Source organism: Triticum urartu, chromosome 4A (genome assembly GCF_056163025.1).
Source record: "Triticum urartu cultivar PI428250 chromosome 4A, HENAU_Tu73, whole genome shotgun sequence".
Taxonomy (NCBI): Eukaryota; Viridiplantae; Streptophyta; class Magnoliopsida; order Poales; family Poaceae; genus Triticum; species Triticum urartu.
The window spans coordinates 614,546,123-614,568,900 of NC_141876.1; the positions used below are offsets into that span (position 1 = coordinate 614,546,123).

The 22,778-nt window shown below is 44.0% G+C and overlaps 1 protein-coding gene across 1 annotated transcript; it reads left to right on the plus strand.

Moving 5' to 3' along the window:
• Nucleotides 1–6,737: 6,737 nt before the first annotated feature.
• LOC125553254 (gibberellin 20 oxidase 1-A) lies at nucleotides 6,738–8,303 on the plus strand. The gene is made up of 2 exons (XM_048717059.2): nucleotides 6,738–7,415; nucleotides 7,515–8,303. The coding sequence occupies exons 1-2, from the start codon at nucleotides 6,934–6,936 to the stop codon at nucleotides 8,128–8,130; spliced, it is 1,098 nt and encodes a 365-aa protein (XP_048573016.1). The 5' UTR covers nucleotides 6,738–6,933; the 3' UTR covers nucleotides 8,131–8,303.
• The last annotated feature ends 14,475 nt before the right edge of the window (nucleotides 8,304–22,778 follow it).

Genomic DNA, 22,778 nt, shown 5'->3' on the forward strand with positions numbered 1-22,778 from the left:
TTATTCTTAAGCGGTATCTTCATCTTCCAGATCTTCTTATTATTAACAACTGTCCTGTTGGTTTCCTGAAAAAAAAAAGATCATAAAGGGAAAAGAGAAGTCTGCTTTCTAGTTATAGGATTAAGATGAATATAATTCCTTGCCTTTCACAATATATATAGTACTACATCCGTAGATGTACATCAGTTGCCGGGGACATTTGTTTGTTCCTATGTATTAATGTGCCCAGCATATTTACCGTTGTTCGTTTGTCTTGTTCATGGTGCCGTTGTGGAATCGAACGCAGACCCTCCATCACCTGCCAGTGATGCCTATGTGTCAAGATATTGTACTGTATTATTGCTATCCATCCCTATTATTATGCGCTTCTTGAGATTGGCCGATCTGCAGCTGGCGCGTGGTAAGTGTAGATAGATAGACTCAGCTTTCCATTATATCGTATAACTATTGAGATGTGCCAATCGACATGATTACTTACGTAATTAATCAAGCAGATCAAGATAAGGTTACACTAATAGTTTAGTTACCACAAAGAGCCAAACCACGCACGCACGCGCGCGCGCGCGCACACACACACATGCAAACTTGCCATTGGATGAGACGATCGATACCTTAATTTGATTCTACTGTCTAACTACACGGATCAAAAATGATATGTAGCTAACTAGCACAGATCAAAATATGCAAGTAGATCATGCTAGTTAACCCGACAAGAACATCATCATCGTCCTCCTCATCACCAGGGAATTAAGTGTAGTAAAATAATAGTCATAATGCATATGCCGTCAGTGGTGACATCAGTTTGTATTGTGTTCGAGGAGCTGGAGCTAGCACAAAACAACAAGGCATGCAGTTCCAAGAGCTGTACTTTCTTTTGTATGTATATATGTACCCATCTACATGCCTTATTCAGACAATAAATTAAAATTTAATTTTTCTTTTGGATGATTTGTTAGTGTTGTTTAGTCATGTATGTATGGGCAGGAAACAAAGCACGGTAGCACAATGCAATCTTTGCATATATGAGATCAAGAGAACGAGCTAGATCGATTAGCTTGGCGTCTAGCTAGCTTTGTGCTGTTGTGATCCTGATTAGTTAGAACCTAACTAATCAAATCGCCACATGCATGTCCTGACAGGGACAGGAAGGAAGAATTAAGCATGGGAGATTAAGTATGTGTGATCGTACGAGCTAGAGCTAGAGTGGTGCGTCGTCTTCTCCGTCGACGGAGCTGCGTTAAGTATGCCTAGCAGGGGGGTAGTAGGCGCTGCGTGGCGCCAAAACCGTTCGAACGGTGGCGACATTTCTTATTTGTAATCTTCTGATTCCGAGATCTACTGCTCTCAACCTATGGGCGCAACATTTTTAATCCTTGACATTTTGTTTTGTAGCCAACCAACAACACACATGAAAGACAAACTTGATCGGGGCTTTGTTGATGCAATCATGACAGTAGCTCCGTACTAGCTTACATTAAGCCAATTGATGCCATTTTAGATTGCGCACTCGATCTTTTAAGTTAAAGAGCTCTTGTTCTTTTTGGCGAAAGGGAAAGGAGGGAGCTCCCTGACGTGGTGCTGTTAACTTTTTGAACTTTGGACCTATGAAACATTGTCAAAAAAAATTTATGTGCATCTGGATGGAGATGCCAGGGAAGACACTCTCCTAAAATGCTTTACAGAGTAAAGAATACAATGATAAAAAAAATAAAGGTAGATGATTCCAATGTGGCCCACGTCGCTCTTAGGGGGCAGCCCGAGCGATAACACCTCCACGACCACCGTCCTTTCTCACTTTTGTTGCCACCACAAGGACATGCCGATGGGCAAACCCATTTGCAAATGGTGTCGGAGTCTTCGCCTCGAGAGGTGCATGGTGGCAGCCGTCGACGAAGCTACATGACTAGTGGCGACCACATCTCACCTATGCAGGCAAGCGGGGGTGGCGACCCAAGAAATGATGGCAAGGCCATTCTCCTTCTCTCTTGCCTGGGGGGGGGGGGGGGGGGGTGCGGAATGGTGCCGAGGTCCAATGATCCGGATCTGACACCTCAGTTTTGGATACGCTGGTGGTGGTGCCAAAGCATGCAGTTAAGGCGGCGTTGTGGTTAGAAAACTTCGGGTGTCGGGGTTTCTTTCCCTGGTTGTCGGGAAGCTGTGCTCAACAGGATTGATATCTGGTCTCTGGCTGGTGTGCTCTCTGCCTACTTTGGTGACGCGTGCAACAGAACGGCCATCTGGGATCGAAAGATGTCGAGGTGCCGGCCTCGTGTTGCCGGTTATTGAGAGAGCTGTGCAGACCTGGCGTGTCATGGGCACATTTGATCCTCATGTGGTCTAGGGGGCTCGGTGATGGAAAAGGTACCCCATGTGTAAGTCCAACACTTACTCCGGTTGGTGTTGATGACGTCGATGTCCCTTAGCGCCGTATTACTTCCCGACGGCCTCATCGTGGAATCCCTGTACCGGTTATAAAAAAATGTTTAAGGTCATGCGCCATCCAATTTTGTTAATAATTCTTTTTCATATAACTATTTTTTCTCATAGTATAGCTCAAATCTGTAAGGGTGGTGTAGAAGGTGTAGTTTGGTGCCTAGAGCCAGCACCTATTATTACAAAACTCCTCGCCACTAATTGTAAGTATTGGTTCATATTTCATAAACACTTTTTTCCAACACAGAAAAGGTAGCTTAAACTATAAATTATCAAATAAAAAGTACCCCTCCGTAAACTAATATAAGAGCGTTTAGTCACTAAAGTAGAGATCTAAACACTTTTATATTAGTTTACAGAGGGAGTATGTAATTAGCATACATCTTAGTTTTCTCTTTTATGTTTTTGTATACAGCATAAGATAGGAAAAGTGGCAAGCTCAATGCCAGAGAGAAAACAAGGTACTTTAGCTTAGAAGCTAGAATGAAAAAATGGATTCGATTTAGTACATGTTAGTTTTATCTCTCATATTGTCTACAAAAATTAAGATATAAAAGGCGGTAAGCAAAAAATCAATGAGAAAAGAGAATAGTGCTAGCTTAAAATTATACAAAAAATTTAATTCAGTGTACACCTCTGCCCTAATTATGTATACAAAACAAGATAGAAAAGGTGGCATCCCCAAGTCAAAGAGAAAACAAAGTAGTGATAGCTAGCTGAAAGGACAAAAAATGTGCGGACTATCGAGTAAAACAAGAGATAATATCACCTTAATTATCTCTGCCAAGTTCTATAGAGAAAAAAAGATAGAACAATTGGTGAGCTCGAAGTCAAAGGGAAAATAAAGTAAAGGCAGTTTCAAAGACCAAAACTGTTAAGGCTATCAAGTATATAATGTGTACCTTTTCCTACCATATTTTTATTAAGGAGTACATAGAAAAGGTGATGACCAAGAAGTCATACAATAAACAAACTAGAGGCAGGATAAAAGATTCAAAAAGTGTGTACAATGGACAGGGATGAGATCTCCTAGCTACCTAGATTGACCTGCACTTGTTTAGCCATATATCTACATGTACCAATTAGTCAACTGTTGGCTTATATATGGTCATCACAGGGGGGAAAGAGGACATTTTCTAGAGACGTTTTAATATTAGTTGGGCCTTCATACGTAGCATTCCACGACGAGTGTTTAATTGTCAACAAAGACGGTGATTGTGCATCTCCAAAAAATAAGGATAGAATGTTCGTTCAAATATATGCTGGTAGTTAACAATGTTATCTACTAGGTCCAGATAGAGTTTTGGTGATCTAGGAGCAGCAACACCTTCAACATCCAAATTAAGTTGCAACATAACCACATCATATTGTAGGTTGGTTAAGTTATATTCAAAATTTCCCACGGCAGTTCATGCGTAAGGTGCGTAATATTCTGTCCGTGGATGTAGTGTTACTCTTATCATTTTCACTAGAGCTGAGCAAATTTCAAGATAAACAAGTTAATCTCAGGTACCATACCACAATTATGTTAGGATTATATATCTAAAAACAAACTGAAAGGTTTGCTAACCGGTCCATTCTGGTGCAACAGTAGAAGAAAGTTTTTTTTTCTTCTAAAATAGGTGGATATCCCTCGGTCTGCATAGACGGATGCATACATCCAGCCATAAAAAAATTGTAGAAAAACTGAAGATATTTGTTAAGATCCGGGTCGCTGCCTGAAAATAGTGAAAACAATGTAGGAACATACTGAAAGAAAAGGATGTACAGAACCTGCATATGTTTCACTGTTCGGAAATATCACTACACTATATAGTTTCTGAAAAAAAATATTTTGTTTTGTTGGTGGGTAGAGACGAATTTGGGGAAGTTTTGGCTATCCAATATTCCGGCACAAAGACAAAAGAATGTAAAGGCAGCTTCGAAGGACAAAAGTGTTAAGGCTATCAAGTACATAATGGGCTCATTTTCCTGCCATATTTTTATTAAGGAGTAAATAGAAGGGCCAATTCCAGTTCTGCCCCTAACTCGAACCCACTACTCAGTTTTGCCCCTAATTTTCAGGTATGCTCAGTTTTGCCCCTCCGCCGTTAGTGTCACTTATAGAAATGCCCTTTTGCGCCGTTACCGTCCGGTCAAAGTACTTTGACCATCCAGAAAAAAATAGCAAAAAAAATCAAAAAAATATGAAATTTGGTGGGATCGAAGATAGTCATGTCCGCAAGGCGCGTGCACATTTTTGTGTTAGTTGGACACTCCGGGAGCTCGTGGCAAAGGAAAACAAAAATAATTTATGCCTATGAGCAGTAAATTCGAAAAAAATAGCAAAAAAGTTCAAAAAAATTTGAATTTATTTGGCGTCAAAGAGGCTTGAGTGCACAAAGTGCTTGCAAGTTTTGGTGATCAAATGACGTACGGGGCGCTCTAGAGAAAAAAAAACAAAATAGTGCATTTTTTCAAAGTTTTTTTGAGCTAAAATTTGTTTTTTTTTCTCCACAAGCTCCTACAATGTCCAAACACAACAAAAACGTGCACACATCTTGCGCACCTGAATATCTTGAGTCCCACGAAATTTCATATTTTTTTGATTTTTTTCTATTTTTTTTGAATTTACTGCTCGCATGCGTACAAAATTTATGTTTTCCTTTGACACGAGCTCCCGGAGTGTCCGAACGGCATGAAAATGTGCACGCGCCTTGCGGACATGACTATCTTCGATCCCACCAAATTTCATATTTTTTTGATTTTTTTGCTATTTTTTCAGGACGGTCAAAGACGTTTGACCGGACGGTAACGGCAGAGAAGGGCATTTCTATAAGTGAAACTAACGGCGGAGGGGCAAAACTGAGCATACCTAAAAATTAGGGGCAAAACTGAGTAATGGGTTCGAGTTAAGGGCATAGATGTAAATGTCCCTAAATAGAAAAGGTGATGGGCAAGAAGTCATACAAAAAACAAAGTAGAGGCAGGATAATAAAAGATTCAAAAGGGGTGCTTCGAAATGACCAGGGATGACATCTCCGAGCTATCTGAATTGATCTCCACTTGTTTAGCCATATATGTACGTGCACCGATTAGTCAACTGTTGGTTCACGGTCAGCAGAGAAAAATAAACAGATTACCTTTTCTGCAGACGTTATTTAGAGTCTTAGCTGCAACATTATACGCAGCGTTCCACGACTAGGATTTGACAACACAACAGAGGGTTATGCTTCTCCTGGAAATGTGGAAATGTTGTTTTGTTACGATAAATGTATGCTAATTAACAATGTTGTATACTAGGCCCAGAAAGACTTTTTCATGACCTAGGAAGAGCAATACCTCCAACATCCCAATAAAGTAGGAAGAGCAATACCTCCAACATCCCAATAAAGTTGCAACGTTGGGGCATCTTTAACACGGACCCTCAAATCGTCTATAAATATTCTTTGCGGGAGTCCCCACATTCTTTACCATCCAATTATGTCTTTAAAGGTCGGACTTTTCAGAACATTCAAATTCTGGCAAACTAGAAGCAAACTTGAGGGGAGGAGGGGAACGACTTTGGAGGAGTCTGGACCTCCGTCTAGCCAACCAAAAGACACCACGTCAGGCACTCGACTCGCCTGTCTTCCCTCAATCGCGACATGCAAAGGCATAGATGGACATTTAGGGGAGATGGTTTGGTGGCTGGCTCCCGCATCAGTGTCTGTGGACTGGTCCGGACCAATCCGAGAACAAAAAGTGTGTCCGGGAATACACCCCAAGGACGTAACGTTGAACGGCCGACTAAATTATATTCATATTTATTTTCATGGGAAAAAATACTTATTATTTTCCCTAGAGCTATTAAAATGTCTGAGACGTACAATAGCAACATTTATGTTTAATTTAGATGTGCAAAAAATACAGGACATAATCTTTGGAAAAAGGTGGATATCCCTGGGCCTCTGCACCGACTGATGCATACAACCAGGTAAAATGGACGTAAATAAGAACTGAAAACGTTTGTTTAGCCCCACGTCGCTGCGCGAAAATAGTGGAAACAATGTAGGAAGGAACATCCTAAAACAAAAGTTGCACAGAGCCCCCCCCCCCCCCCCACATGTTTCACTGTGCCGAAATAGCACTACACTAGTTACTTTTGGTGTGTTGGTGGGTAGAGATGAAGATGAATGTGGCAGAGAGCGATATTCCGGCACACTGCGTGCTGCTGTTTGCGTGTGGCGCCCTCCCTCTCACCAAAACAAAAGCAGAGAAAAATGCACACACACACACACACACACACGCACAGAGAGAGAGAGAGAGAAGCAGAGAGAAAGCAGAGGAGACCGAGGCCGCGGCCGTGTATAAAAGGGCAGCGATGGTGCGAGGGAGGCAGACACCCAGCCCAGCTTGTCACCACCATCCTCTCCTCCTCCTCCTCCTCCTCCTCCTCACTCCAGTGAGCTCGAGTCGGCACTGCACTCTCCATCGTTTCTTCTCTGGCCTAGCATACTCCGGTTCTTGGTCCAGTCGATCATGGTGCAGCCGGTGTTCGACGCGGCGGTGCTGAGCGGGCGGTCGGACATCCCCTCGCAGTTCATCTGGCCCGAGGGCGAGAGCCCGACCCCGGACGCCGCCGAGGAGCTGCACGTGCCCCTCATCAACATCGGCGGCATGCTCTCCGGCGACGCCGCTGCGGCGGCCGAGGTGACGCGCCTCGTGGGCGAGGCCTGCGAGCGGCACGGCTTCTTCCAGGTCGTCAACCACGGCATCGACGCCGAGCTGCTGGCGGACGCGCACCGCTGCGTGGACAACTTCTTCACCATGCCCCTCCCGGAGAAGCAGCGCGCCCTGCGCCGCCCCGGCGAGTCCTGCGGCTACGCCAGCAGCTTCACCGGCCGGTTCGCCTCCAAGCTGCCGTGGAAGGAGACCCTCTCCTTCCGGTCCTGCCCGTCCGACCCCGCCCTCGTCGTCGACTACATCGTCGCCACCCTCGGCGAGGACCACCGCCGCCTCGGGTAAGCACCCTTACCACTGATGCCATGGAAGCAGAGCATCTTTGTATCGACGGCCGAACTAAAAAAGCTAACGACGAAGAAACCATTGGATTTTTACAGGGAGGTGTACGCGCGCTACTGCTCGGAGATGAGCCGTCTGTCGCTGGAGATCATGGAGGTGCTCGGGGAGAGCCTCGGGGTCGGCCGTGCCCACTACCGGCGCTTCTTCGAGGGCAACGACTCCATCATGCGCCTCAACTACTACCCGCCGTGCCAGCGGCCGTTGGAGACGCTGGGCACGGGCCCGCATTGCGACCCGACGTCGCTGACCATCCTCCACCAGGACAACGTCGGCGGCCTGCAGGTGCACACGGAGGGCCGGTGGCGGTCCATCCGACCCCGCGCCGACGCCTTCGTCGTCAACATCGGCGACACCTTCATGGCGCTCTCGAACGGGAGGTACAAGAGCTGCCTTCACCGCGCAGTCGTGAACAGCAGGGTCCCCAGGAAGTCGCTGGCCTTCTTCCTCTGCCCGGAGATGGACAAGGTGGTGGCGCCGCCGGGGACGCTGGTGGACGCCGCCAACCCGCGCGCCTACCCGGACTTCACGTGGCGGTCGCTGCTGGACTTCACGCAGAAGCACTACCGGGCGGACATGAAGACCCTCGAGGTCTTCTCCTCGTGGATCGTCCAGCAGCAGCAGGGCCAGCTCGCCCTCCAGCCAGCCATGACATGAAGGATTGAACCTACCAGACAGAGGATGGAGCTCTCTGCTCTGCTCTAATCTGTATTGCTCCTCCCATTAGCCATTGATTCAGCTTAGCTGCTGAGACTGAGAAAAGAGAAACGTCGTCCGTCGATCGAATGTTATTATTACAGCTTAATTGGTTGATCTAGTGATAGCACGTACGCGCGTACCAAGAAGCATGGATGAATTTCCTAGATGATAATTTCCTAAGACCGAGTCATCGTCGTCGTCGTCGTCCTTGCAACCTTGGCACTCACTGCCATGAGCCATGAGCCATGAGCCATGAGCCATGAGCCGAGGTCATGAGCTCATGGTTTGTCGTGGGGTGGTGCTTGGCTTGTCATGCATCTGTTTCTGTTTTGTCGTATCATCTGTGCCCGACTTTTCTATTGTCTACTCCACATAGGATAGTTGGTATGGCAGTGGCACGACGGACAAGGTAGGGAGGGTGGTGACTGGATATCGGTCGCCTGCCAACTGCCGTTGCATCTCTTCTCTTCCACTTGCTGCCTACTCTACTCGTCTATGTACATGTAGGAGTGACATAGCAAGATGCACCGCTCCATCCTGGCCGGTGGGAGAAGAATCAACCAAGAACAACAGATTCCATTCCATTCAACCAAGCAAGGCATCTTCTACTGCTACTTTCTATGTGTTTTCTTTTGCGGTAATGTTATCTCGCGAACGTCAGCTGGGAAGGGGGTGACACTTTCCTGATAGTTTTAGCTGTGATGCGAGATCAAATAGTGACAGTTTTAGAAGGAGAATGTCTTTCTCTGGAGAAAATATCATGCTGTTCTGAAGAAACTACTACCCCCATGCAACTAAAACTGCCATCTAAACGTTCGCCAGCTAAGAGGGTCCTTCTTCGTCTTTTGTCATGGCGATGCAATCAGACCAGCATCTAGCAAACATGGTAAGTAAAAATTTGGAAGAAGATGCAAACATCAGAAGAATTAAGGAGTGATATATAACAGGCAGACAGGACAGATGTAGGTAGGTATGTATGCAGAGGAGGAGAGGAATTTGAAGCGAGGCAGGGCATATATCATACTATATGTATAATACATATGTGATGTATCCGGGCCATCAATATATGGATGGCTGGAGCTGGATAGATGCAAAGAGCAAGAAGGTGATGGGTGGGAAGAAATGATGGGAGAAATGTAAATTGAGGAAGACAGGAGGCATGGGCAGGCCAGGAAACGACCAAATGAACTCCCATCCGGTTTTATCCGGCTGCTATCTCCCTCTCCCTCTCCCTCTCCCTCTCCCTCTAACAGCAGGCTGCCTGGGCTGGGCACAATCAGTAGTAGCACTGGACAGGGACGAATTGAATCGAGTCAGCAGCAGGCTAGCAGCCATCGTACAAGCCAAATCACATTAACGAGTTGAGTTCTAGGATGGGGTCGAGCCTCGGCCGGGGCCTGGCTGCATTCGCCAGCGCCCACCAGCAGAATCCGCCACCGTATCCCTTCGATCGCGCCGCCTGCATGCCACCCAAACCTCGATGAATTATTCCGGGAGCCAAGTTGTGGCTTCTTTGCAGTGCCATGCAAGTGTGCCAAGCTGTGGTGTTGTTGGTTGCCGCAGTAGAGATCTTGTTTGGTTCCTCGCATGATTTTCTTCAAAGACACGAAGAAGCTTTGTTGATCTCAAACGCTGTCGTCATTAGAATGTGTAGGTATGATTTATAATAAGTGATACTCTTTGAGAGTTTTTTCGAAAAGGAGTATTACTCCTGGCCTCTGTATTGAGCCATGTACACATCCATTTTATTAAATAATATAGCAACAAAGTATGAAACTCATCTCAGGTACATATGCAATAGCAAATCATAAAGCAAAATGCCACGACCAGCAAAAATAGGACACGATGAAGAAACACCAATCTTATTATTGAACCGTTAACCAAATCGGTTATAACTAGTCCGTGCCATCAAAGACCATAAGAGCATCTCCAGCCGTGCCCCAACAGCAGGGCCGGCCCTGGCATGTTAGGGGCCCTTGTGCGAACTCCGTATGATGGACCCGTGGACTATAATAGACAAAAAAAAATTTCCACACCTATGTCTATCGCAAAAATTCATTATAAAAGCAAGTGTAACTTTCATTAGCAAATATGGTCTTAATATATCATGGATGTATCACATTCTTAATTAAATCTTAACTCTAAACTAAATATATATGACATTCTTAATTCTTGATCCAATTTGGCAGAAGTTATGCTCAGGCTCTAGCGGTCCAACCACAACCATGCATCAGAGAATTCGATAAGCACCAGACACATTTTGGTAGCAATCTATAGCTGTAACAAAATTAAACATCTCATCTGCTGACACGAATATCTATTTGCAAAGTCATTTTCAAGCAATGCTACCACCAGCAGAATCTATCTAACAGAAATTTCATGTACAAAAATAGAGGAATCAAGTAGGTCAAACATCATATATCAGAAATAAATTGACAAGGCCAAAGAGTTGAGATCTAGAAATTACATGACTGGGGAATGGCTTGGGTTGTCTATGAATCTGGGGCACACACTGCTGGCTGCTGCTCTTGCGTTCCTGCCAGAGTGGTGTGTCGTCGGCTCGCCTCCGCTAACCTGGGGCGTATTTATAGGAAGCGAGAAGCCGAAGAAATCCTAGGGCCCTTGGAAAATTCATTAATTAGCTTGGGGAATTGGGGTCTTGGGCTCATAGGAACTTTGGGCAATCAATTGCTGAAGACTGAAGACTGAAGAAACGATGGCGGTTGGGAGACGAACGAGCCGGCGACGTTTTCTGGGAGAGAACGAGCGAAAACGGATCTTGGGATTGCGTTCGTGCGTGACTTTGCTTCCTCTCTCTTCAGGGGCTGGGCCTGCTTCCTTTGCGTATTAGATTTTTTAGTAATATATATAAACTGCTATGCACAGGTATGGGCCCCTGTTTGGGCTGGGCCCTAGGCCGTCGCACTCCTCGCCATGGCCTAGGGCCGGCCCTGCCCAGCAGGCCCCTCCTAGTCGTTTTTTTGCTGCTAGCGCCCAAAAAACGGCCTAATCACGTCCCCAGCAGCCCTTTTTTTTTGCTGCTTTGGGCCGAGAGTGGCGCCGGCAGATCTAAGTCGAACCCGACGCGCTGGGGCGCCTGGGGGCGCCGGGGGACGCGGTTTGGCGCGAATGGGGGTGGGTCCGCCGAGTCAGCGAGACGCCGCTTCGTCGTCCTCGGTTTCTATGGGAATCAATGCCAAGGCTGGCCAAGGCTGCTGTGCTGCCGCCCCGGTCAGCCTCCATTGATGCCTCACGGGCGGCTGTAGTGAAGGCACCACCGACGAACGTCCTGCCCGCTCCCGCCTCAAGTCGCCCGGCATGCAGGCTCTCACCGCCCCGCTTCGGCTATAAAAGCCGATCTCCCCGCCAGTGAACGCCACAGTCGCCACACCTCGTCTCATAGCACCACACAAAGCAACACTCCCCCCCCCCCCCCCCCCCCCGCCGACAAGCAATGGCTGAGAGGTACCCCGGCGACGCCACGGCAGCGAACGGCTTTGGCCGCCGCCATCTCCACGAGTGGAGCCGGAGATGTCCTCCTCGTCGGGCTCCGGCTCGCCGGCGCTCCGCTCCGTCAAGCCCGAGCCGGAGGAGGAGACGCCGCTTCACCGCCGCACCCGCAGCGGTGCCCTCGTCATCAACAAGGGCGGCCGCTCCTCCCCGCGCTCTCTCCGCCTGGTCCGGCCGAAACCCGAGCCGGGGCTGCTCCCCGTGAAGCCGGAGCATGCGGACATGGTGGCTCCCGACGACGAGGCCGCCCTCAAGTGGGCGAGGGAGGACTACGTCCGCGAGAAGGTGCTCCGCCAGCGCCGGGCATACGCGGAGCTCCAGGCCCGGCGCCGCGGACGCGAGAAGGGTCGCATCATCGTCCTCGACAGCGACAAGGAGGGCGAAGCCGGGCCGTCCAACCCCCGACCGCGCGTCGGCGACCCTAGCCAGTGGTTCAGTTGGGACGGCGGCGGCTCTGGCGGGACGCGTGACGACGACGACGGCGACTACAACCGTTTCTACATGCTCCTCGGCATGTAGATGGCGGGCGGCAGCCGCGGCGTAGTAGGACTAGGCGTAGCTCTAGGTGTAGTTTGCATGTTTATTTGATTTTTGTGCAAATTTCTATCAAATATCGCCGAGTTTGTGCCAGATTGCTGAGTATGTACAAATTCTATGAAATATCGTCGAGTTCGTGCGATTTTAGTGATGATCTGGAGGGCGTCGACTGGGAATGCAACCGCCCCCACGCGCCAAGCAAACGCTGGTTCGGCCCCAGGCGGCTCTTTTTCGACATCCTGAGCAGCCGAACGGCTGAAGATACTCTAAGCTCCCTGACTTCCACACAACCGAGTAGTGACCGCGTACGGCCGGTTGATAACCTACAAAATGTTTGGGATTTTGGTTCGGTTGAAAACAACGTCTTTCCGACAGTTCCAAATAGTCGAACGTAATGCACAAACTCATACGCGAATCCGTGTCGTTCTATTAGACTCCACCCATTTGACCAGTTATAACAAACAAATTGAAGATACTACTAGGTGGAAAAACATTAGAGGACACATGTATTGTTCACCACAATAACCTGGCTAAGGCATTTGACAAACAAAAGTTGAATCGTCTCCTCCTGGTCACAAAAACAACATCAGACCCTCACATCTACATTTCGCCAAGTTCACATTTAAAGGCACCTTAATTTTTCAAATAAGGAGCGACCTAGGGATGGGTCCAATATTAGTCGACATACATAAATTTGGCTAGGAATACGCCTGAAACCAAATGTTTCCATCGAATTGTATTAGACCGGTTGACCTCCATCAACCTGTACACTAAATGTAGCCGTCTATCCCATCGCCCCCCTGCTAGTACCCGTCTGAAATTAATGTTTAAGGGAACATAACCTAGTATTTAAACATAAATGTGTCTTTATGCTGTACAATATTATAAAATGTTGGGTACTTGGGGGCTAGAGGTGTCTCCTCCATCCATGTATCCTTTAAGAATCTAGTAGTACGTCCATCACCAACAATAAATTTACTTTTACTAGAACAATGCCCGTGCGTTGCAATGGGGTATAAATATTCTAGTACATGAGCTTGTGATTTACCTGTCACTAATAATGGGATTGTGTAAATAAATGTTCATCAAATGCCGACCATGGATTGCCTTATATTTTGATTAGAAGTTTGGTAAGTAAATTAAAGTGGAATTTGTTCAGAAGATAATAAATAAGATGATTGATTATCATATACATGGAAGGCTAGACGAAGAGGTGGTGGGAATAAACGTGAAATGGAACCTTATGTTTTTTTTAAGTAGTAGATATAGAGATTAAAGAAAGCTACATTTGTCTTCGTCAACCCCTACAAAAAAAGGAAAATCATTCGGTTGCACCGTAACTTGTGCTAGAGTTTTGAAATGCAATTATTTGTTATGTAATAACTGTATCCACAACCCATCCGCCTATATTGAAAGCCAATATAACCATTTACTAAGTAGGCACTTGCTCTTTACTTTTAGATTCTCAATACCCAAACCCCCTTGGTCTTCTGGTCTACAAATTATGTCCCACTTAGCCTATCTGTACTTAGTTTTGTTCTCGTCACTTTGCCAAAAAAAATCTTGATCGATAAAAGTCCAACATTTTCCATACCCCGGCGGGTACATGAAAGAAGGATAATATATAGGAGTATTGGCATGCTTGTAAGAAAATAATTAATAGGAGTAAGCCGACCCCCATAATATATAAGTTTGTCTTTCCAACAACTTAGCTTTCTCTCCAATCAATCTTTAATGCACTTCCATTCTTTGTTGGTCAACTTTCGGTGATGAATTGGGGTCCTTAGGAAAAGGTAGGGATCCAAGTCCACAGCCGAATAATTAACTATAGGTTTCCTGTTCCTCCTTACCGCTCCCAAAGCAAAAAAATCACTGTTATGCAAATTTATTTTCAGCCTGGATAATTGTTCGAAGAGACATAAAGCGAACTTCATATTTCTAGTTTTTCCATGCCATGCTCCATGAAAATAATTGGATACTTAGGATATTATAGTATGGACACACCCTCATCCATGAGATGTGGGATGAGCCCTCCTACATGGCAGACCTATTTGGCTCTACCAATTAGGATTGCCAACATATCTGCAACGACATTGAACATGATAGGAAACATCCAATCCCCCTGTCGCAGTCCCTTTTGTGTCTGGAAAAGTTGACCTACATCATCGTTTACCTTGATTCAGACACTGACCGCTTGTATGAAGGATTCGACCGGCTTCCTCCTGGTTGTATCAAAACCCTTCATAAGCAAAGCTTGCTGCAAAAATGGCCACTTAACATTATGATAAGCCTTCTCAAAATCCACTTTGAAGAAGCCTCCGTCAGTTTTCTTCAAATGAATCTCATGCAAAGTTTCATGTAGCATGGCAACATCCTCTAAAATGTGTCGCATAGGCATGAAAGCGGCCTAAGTCCGCTAAACCATATATGCACTAGTACACGATTGCCTAGCGGTGGTAGGCAAGGCTCTCGGGGCCACCCGCCACTGACCTCCCACCACTGCTACTACGGCATGCATGAGTGGCAGGCGGGCGGGAATTATTGCCCGCCAAAAAGATGGGGTTTTCATCATATTGCTTGAGTTTATCCCTCTACATCATGCCATCTTACTTAAGGCTTTACTCCATTCTTAGAAACTTAATACTCTAGATGCATGTTGGGTAGCCATCCATGTGTGGAGTAATAATAGTAGATGCAGAATCATTTCGGTCTACTTGACACGGACGTGATGCCTATATTCATGATCATTGCCTTGGATATCATCATAACTTTGCGCTTTTCTATCAATTGTTCGACAGTAATTTGTTTAGTCATCGTATGTTTTCTTTCACGATAAGCCTCTAGTGAAACCTAAGGCCCCCGGGTATATTTTCCATCATATATTTTCAGATCTATAAACTAAAAAACCCAAAAATACTTTGCTACAATTTATTTGTTTTTACTTTGTTTTACGTTTTAGTAATCTTTTATATCTATCTCTATCAGTTCTCATCCTTGGAAGTGACCGTGAAGGGATTGACAACCCCTTTATCACATTGGGTGCAAGTGTTTGATTGTTTGTGCAGAGGCATAGATTGGAGACTTGCATGTACCTCCTACTGGATTGATACCTTGGTTCTCAAACTAAGGGAAATACTTATCTCTACTTTGCTGCATCACCCTTTCCTCTTCAAGTGAAAAACCAACGCAAGCTCGAGAAGTAGCAGGAAGAATTTCTGGCGCCGTTGCCGGGGAGGTTCTACATCAAGCCTACCAAGTATCCATCATAAACTCTCATCTCTTGCACCTACATTATTTCCCATTTGCCTCTCGTTTTCCACTCCCCCACTTCTAAAACGTTTTCAGAAAATCACGAAAATGTTTGCCATTTTATTTGCCTTCTTTTCATTTGCCTTTATGTCTTACTTGGTTCGTTTTCTAGTTAGCTTGGTATAATTGTGTGTTTATTTAAAATCAGAACAAAAAAAGTTTTATGGATCCACTTAAAGTTTTCTACTTGGATCATCTTCGGCCCATTTGTGCTCGTGCTGAAACCCCAACTAGTTTGGTTGAGGGAAAATCTTTAGATGAGCATGCTCACTTTGTGCGTCACCGTTTGTCTCAAAATGGGAGACTCTTATGGAATCTAATAATTTGGCTATGTTATGCTTGGAATCTTTCTGAACTTTGTGATTTTACTTGTTGCTCTAAGAACCCTAAAAAACACCTTCCCTACCTATATGAGTTTAATGATAATTTTTGAAGGATACGTCAAGCAGACGTATCGAGATCATAGATAGAAGATGCCAAAATGGCGAGTTTTTACAACATTACAACAACCAAACCCATGCCTGCACGAGCCCGAGACCGCATGATGACTACTCGCTATCGCTCACCCTACCTATCCTGATTGGGAGTGATCTTGCCTCCCTCAACAGTGCCGTAACCCTCCAGTTTTGTCCCTACGCTTCGATCTGTTGCAGAACCACATTCACGGAAGGTGAAGCTCCGCTAAACACGATGTCATTCCTATGTTTTCACAGTGTCCATGCCACTAGGGTGATCACCGTCCATGTTTCTTTTTGTTTATTCTTCTGAATGTTGAGATAGGTCCACCATCCCACAAGTTCAGCCTCCGGCTCTGGTGTCCAATGAGGCTTTTCCCTATTTATCCATGATGACGGCCCAAACTTGCCGAGCGAGAACACATCCAAGGAGCAGGTGATCAATTGTTTCCGGCTCCTGGTCATAGAACAAGCACGCCGCTAGGTGTGACAGTAGCCGTCTCTATAATCTGTCTAACGTCTAGCATCTTCTCTTTGCCGCTAGCCAGGAAAAGAACTTGCAAGTTGCCAGTGCTCTGGACTTCCATATTTCTGTGGCTCCTGCCGCCTCAATCCTTGCGGCAAAGTGCGCACGATAGGCTGATCGGACGGAGAACAAGCCATTTTCTTCCCATGCACAAACAATCTTGTCATCGATCCCTTCCGCTAGTTCGACACTCCGTAGTCGATCAACCAATATGGAAAACTCTTGTATTGCATGGGCATCCATGTTGGGCGACACGTCACGCCACCACTGCCCTGATATTGCTTCTCTCACTGTTCTGACCTTGGCTGCGCTCTTCTTGACGGCACTGAATAGGTTTGGCATGATATCGTGTATGCATCCCTCATGAAGCCACCAATCCGTCTAGAACAGTACCGTGGCTCCACCCCCCATGATGCACTTTGTGGATGCTCTGTAAATGGCTAGTGAGTCCGATGAGTCTTGGAGATTAAATTCTGCTCAGGCTCTGGTCATATCCGTCCGCGCCAGCCATGGCCATCTCGCTCTCAGTGAAGTATTAAGTCGGCGCAGGTTGGGCACTCCCAGTCCACCATATTCCTTAGGCGAACAAACTTTGTCCCAGGCCACCAAACAGTGCCCTCCATGCACGTCGCGTCGACCCTTCCACAGAAACCCTCTACAAATTTTTTGGCAGCCTCTATCGTCTTGACTGGCAGGTCCATCGCCATCATGGCGTGTATTGGCATAGATGCCAGGGTGGTCTTCACCAGCTCTAGTCGTCTTGCACGATACAATAATCTCGATTGCCAAGCGGGTAGTCTGTCAGCCATCTTATCCACCAGAAATATCAGTTCACTCGTCGTGATCTTCCGTAGTCCCAACGGCAAGCCAATTTATCTACAAGGCCATCCCAGCACTTGGCAACCCATATCAAAATTTATCATGCTGATTTGCTCATCAGTGCACCTAATCGGGTGTGCGGAACACTTTGCTAAATTTGTGCGTAGTCCTGATGCAATCCCGAAGTCTTGCAATAGAAGTCTGCAAGCCTGTATACTTTGGGCCTCCGGCTTTATGAATGTTACCACATCATCTGTGAAGATCGAGGTGTGATTCCGAAGGCCTGTTTATAGTTTAATGATAATGAAATCTTATCTTTTTATGAAAAGGGTGTTTATAGTTACTATGATATCGAACAAATTGAAGAATTTGTTGCTTTTAAGGGTGCTTATGAAGTTGCTTCTTTGATTGAAAAGTATGATATTACTCTTTACAAATCTAAAAAATTTGACATACTTAAGTATTGCTATTAAAACTATGCTCACAATGCCTATGTTAAGGAATTTATTGAGAGAATGACCGTTGCTTTGGAAGAAAATAATGATATGCATGACTCTATAGATAATTATGATTCTATTGATTTGATTAAGAAATCCTCCCTTGATGAACATGGTGCTTGCTATGGCCATGATGCCAATATTAATTATGCTTATGGAGATGAACTTGTTATAGTTGCTTATGTTAAACATGAAATTATTGCTATTGCACCCACACATGATAGCTCCTTGAATGAAAAGCATGATTGCAATGATGTTATTATAAATTCTATCAATGTCAATTGTGCTAATAATATGCAAAACCCCAAGCTTGGGGATGCTAGTTTTTCTATGTCCACTACTTATTGCAATGATCATGATTGGGGTGATAATGCTTCTTATGATCTTGAAATTTTATTTAAGCCTCGTGATGAATATGTTTGTGATGATATTGAAAGTGGGTTTGGAAGAGTGTCAACTCTAGGTAATAATGATCCCACTACTTTGGAGTATGATCAATCTTATGAATTTTTTGATAAAACTGGGTTTGGAGAGGTCGTAACTTTATTTAATGATATTCCCACTATTTTAGAAGAGTGTCAACTTTGCATGCATGTGGATCATGTAGAGAAAATTTTATATGATAGCTATATTGTTGAATTTGATTATGATACTACATGTAATTATTATGAGAGAGGAAAATATGGCTGTAGAAATTTTCACGTCACTAAATTACCTCTTGTTATGTTGAGATTGCTAGTGTTTCTTTCTTCTTCCTTGCATATGCTAGTTTTTTCTTGTCTTGATAATTTGTTTGCCTATAAAATACCTATGTATAGGAAGTATATTAGACTTAAACTTGTTTTTCACATGCTAAATGTGCTCTCTTTGTGTTTCAATTGCTATCTTTCATGTGAGCATCATTAAAATTATCAACGCCTAGCTAAAAGGCTTTAAAGAAAAGCGCTTGCTGGGAGACAACCCGATATTTTTCTTTTCTATTTTTATGAGTTTACACATTATTACCTCTGTAGTAGTTGTGTTTTGGTGTTTTAATTAGTGTTTGAGCCAAGCAAGACCTATGGGATGGTCTATGGGGATAGTTGATTTGATCTTGCTGAAAAATAGAAACTTTACAAAAGCATGTGTTGTTTGCTTATTCTGATGAATCTATAGGTAGTATCGGGGGGTATGAAACATGGAGAAGTTGTAATACAGTAGATGTTACACCAATATAAATAAAGAATGAGTTCACAACAGTACCTAAAGTGGTGATTTATTTTATTATACTAACATATCTCATGAGTTTTCTGTTGAGTTTTGTGTTGTGAACTTTTCAAGTTTTGGGTAAAGATTTGATGGAATATGGAATAAGGAGTGGAAAGAGCCTAAGCTTGGAGATGCCCAAGGCACCCCAAGGTAATATTCAAGGACAACTAAGCATCTAAGCTTGGCGCTGCCCCGAATGGAATCCCCTCTTTCGTGTTCGTTCCATTTGTAAATTTACTTGAGGCTATATTTTTATTCACCACATGATATGTGTTTTGCTTGGAGTGTCTTTTATGATATGAGTCTTTGATTTTAGCTTACCACAATCATCCTTGGTGTACACACCTTTTGAGAGGGACATGCATGAATCCTGAATTTATTAGAATACTCTATGTGCTTCACTTATATCTTTTGAGCTAGGCAATTTTCTCTAGTGCTTCACGTATATCTTTTTAGAGAACGACGGTGGCTTTATTTTATAGAAATTTTTGAACTCTCATGCTTCACTTATATTATTTTGAGAGTCTATCTAAACAGCTTGGTAATTTTCTTAGGTTATGAATTTAGTCCTAATATGATGGCCATCCAAGAGGGATATAATAAAAACTTTCCTATAAAGAGCATTGAATACTATGAGAGGTTTGATTCCTTATGATTGGTTTGAGATATAAAGATGGTGATATTAGAGTCATGCTAGTGATTAATTGTGGATTGGTAGAAATATTTGTGTTAAAGTTTGTGATTTCCGTAGCATGCACGTATGGTGGACCGTTATGTGATGAAGTCGTAGCATGATTTATTCTTTGATTGTCATCCTTTGTGTGGAGGTCGGGAGTGCGCATGGTTAACTCCTATCAACCTCTCCTCTAGGAGCATGCTTTTAGTACTTTGTTACAATGACTAATAAATTTTGGCAATAAGTATGTGAGTTCTTTATGACTAATGTTGAGTCCATGGATTATACACACTCTAACCCTTCCACCATTGCTAGCCTCTCTAGTACCGTGCAACTTTCGCCGGTGCATTACACCCACCTTATACCCTTCCCCAAAACAACCACCATACCTACCTATTATGGCATTTCCATAGCCATGGCAAGATATATTGCAATGCAACTTCCACCGTTCCGTTTATTTTGACACACACCACCATTGTCATATTGCTTTGCATGATCATGTAGTTGGCATAGTATTTGTGATAAGGCCACCATTCATATTTTTTATACATGTCACTCTTGATCATTGCACATCCCGGTACACTGCCGGAAGCATTCATATAGTCATATTTTGTTCTAGTATCGAGTTGTAATTCTTGAGTTGTAAGTAAATAAAAGTGTGATGATCATCATTATTAGAGCATTGTCCCATGTGAGGAAAGGATGATGGAAGCTATATATGAATCCCTCACAAGTTGGGATGAGTGTCCAGACTATATAAAAAATAAAAGAGGCCAAAGAAGCCCCCCAAAAAGAAAAGAGGTCAAAGAAGCCCACCAAAAAATGAGAGAAAAGAGAGAAGGGACAATGTTACTATCCTTTTTCCACACTTGTGCTTCAAGGTAGCACCATGATCTTCATGATACAGAGTCTCCCATTTTGACACTTTCACATACTAGTGGGAATTTTTCATTACATAACTTGGCTCGTATATATGCCGATGACGGGCTTCCTCAAATTGCCCTATGTCTTCGTGAGCAAGCGAGTTGGATGCACACCCACTTAGTTTCTTTTTGAGCTTTCATCAATTTATAGCTCTAGTGCATCAGTTGCATGGCAATCCCTACTCACTGACATTGATATCTATTGATGGGCATCTCCATAGCCCGTTGATATGCCTAGTTGACGTGAGACTTTCCCCTTCTTTTTGTCTTCTCCACAACCACCATATTCTATTCCGCCAGAGTGCTATATCCATGGCTCACGCTCCTGTATTGCGTGAAAGTTGAATTTTTTTGAGAATACTAAAGTATGAAACAATTGCTTGGCTAAAACTGGGGTTGTGCATGATGAAATACTTTGTGTGATGAAGATGGAGCATAGCTAGACTATATGATTTTGTAGGGTAACTTTCTTTTGCCATGTTATTTTATGAAGACATGATTGCTTTATTAGTATGCTTGAGGTATTATTGTTTTTGTGTCAATATTAAACTTTTGTTTTGAATCTTATGGATCTGAATATTCATGCCACAATAAAGAAGATTACATGGATAAATATTTTAGGTAGCATTCCACATCAAAAATTCTATTTTTATCATTTACCTACTCGAGGACGAGTATGAATTAAGCTTGGGGATGCTTGATACGTCTCCAACGTATCTATAATTTTTGATTGTTCCATGCTATTATATTATATGTTTTAGATATTTTATATGCATTAATATGCTATTCTATATTATTTTTTGGACTAACCTATTAACCTAGAGCCAAGTGTTAGTTTTTGTTCTTCCTTTTTTTGAGTTTAACTGAAAAGGAATATCAAACTGAGTCCAAACGGAATAAAACTTTCGCGATGATTTTTCTTGGACCGGAAGACATCCACTTAGCTTGGAGAGCGGGTCAGAAGAGTCTCGAGGACTGCACAAGCCCTCAGGGCGCACCCTAGGAGGGGCGCCCCTGGCTTGTGCCCCCCCGGGACTCCTCCAGCCCTAATTTCTACTCTATAAATTCCCAAATATTCCCAAATGACCAGAAGGGTCCACCAAAATACTTTTCCGCTGCCGCAAGCCTCTGTTCCCGTGAGATCCCATCTTGGGGCCTTTTCCGACACCCTGCCGGAGGGGGATTCGATCACGGAGGGCATATACATCAACTCTATTGCCCTTCGAATGAAGCTTGAGTAGTTTACCACGGACCTACGGGTCCATATCTAGTAGCTAGTTGGCTTCTTCTCTCTCTCTCTCTATGATCTTCAATACCATGTTCTCCTCGATGTTCTTGGAGTTCTATCCAATGTAATATCCTTTTGAAGTGTGTTTGTCAAAATCCGATGAATTGTGGATTATGATTAGATTTCTATGAATATTATTTGAGTCTCTTATGAATTCTTATATTCATGGTTTGATATCTTTGTATTTCTGTTCGAATTATCAGTTTGGTTTGGCCAATTAGATTGGTTCTTATTGCAATGGGAGAGGTGCGTAGTTTTGGGTTCAATCTTGTGGTTTCCTCACCTAGTGACATAGTAGGGGTAGCGAGGCACGTATTATATTATTGCCATCAAGGGTAAAAAGATGGGGTTTTCATCATATTGCTGGAGTTTATCCCTCTACATCATGTCATCTTACTTAAGGCATTACTCCGTTCTTACGAACTTAATATTATAGATGCATGCTGGATAGCAGTCGATGTGTGGAGTAATAGTAGTAGATGCAGAATCATTTCAGTCTACTTGACACGGACGTGATGTCTATATTCATGATCATTGCCTTGTATATCGTCATTACTTTTGCGCTTTTCTGTCAATTGCTCGACAGTAATTTGTTTACCTACCGTATGTTTTGTTTCAAGAGAGAAGTCTCTAGTGAAACATATGGCCCTCGGGTCTATTTTCAATCATATATTTTCAGATCTATAAACTAAAAAATCAAAAAAATACTTTGCTGCAATTTATTTGTTTTTACTTTGCTTTACGTTTTAGTACTATTTTATATCTATCTCTATCAGATCTCGTCCTTGCAAGTGACTGTGTAGGGATTGACAACCCCT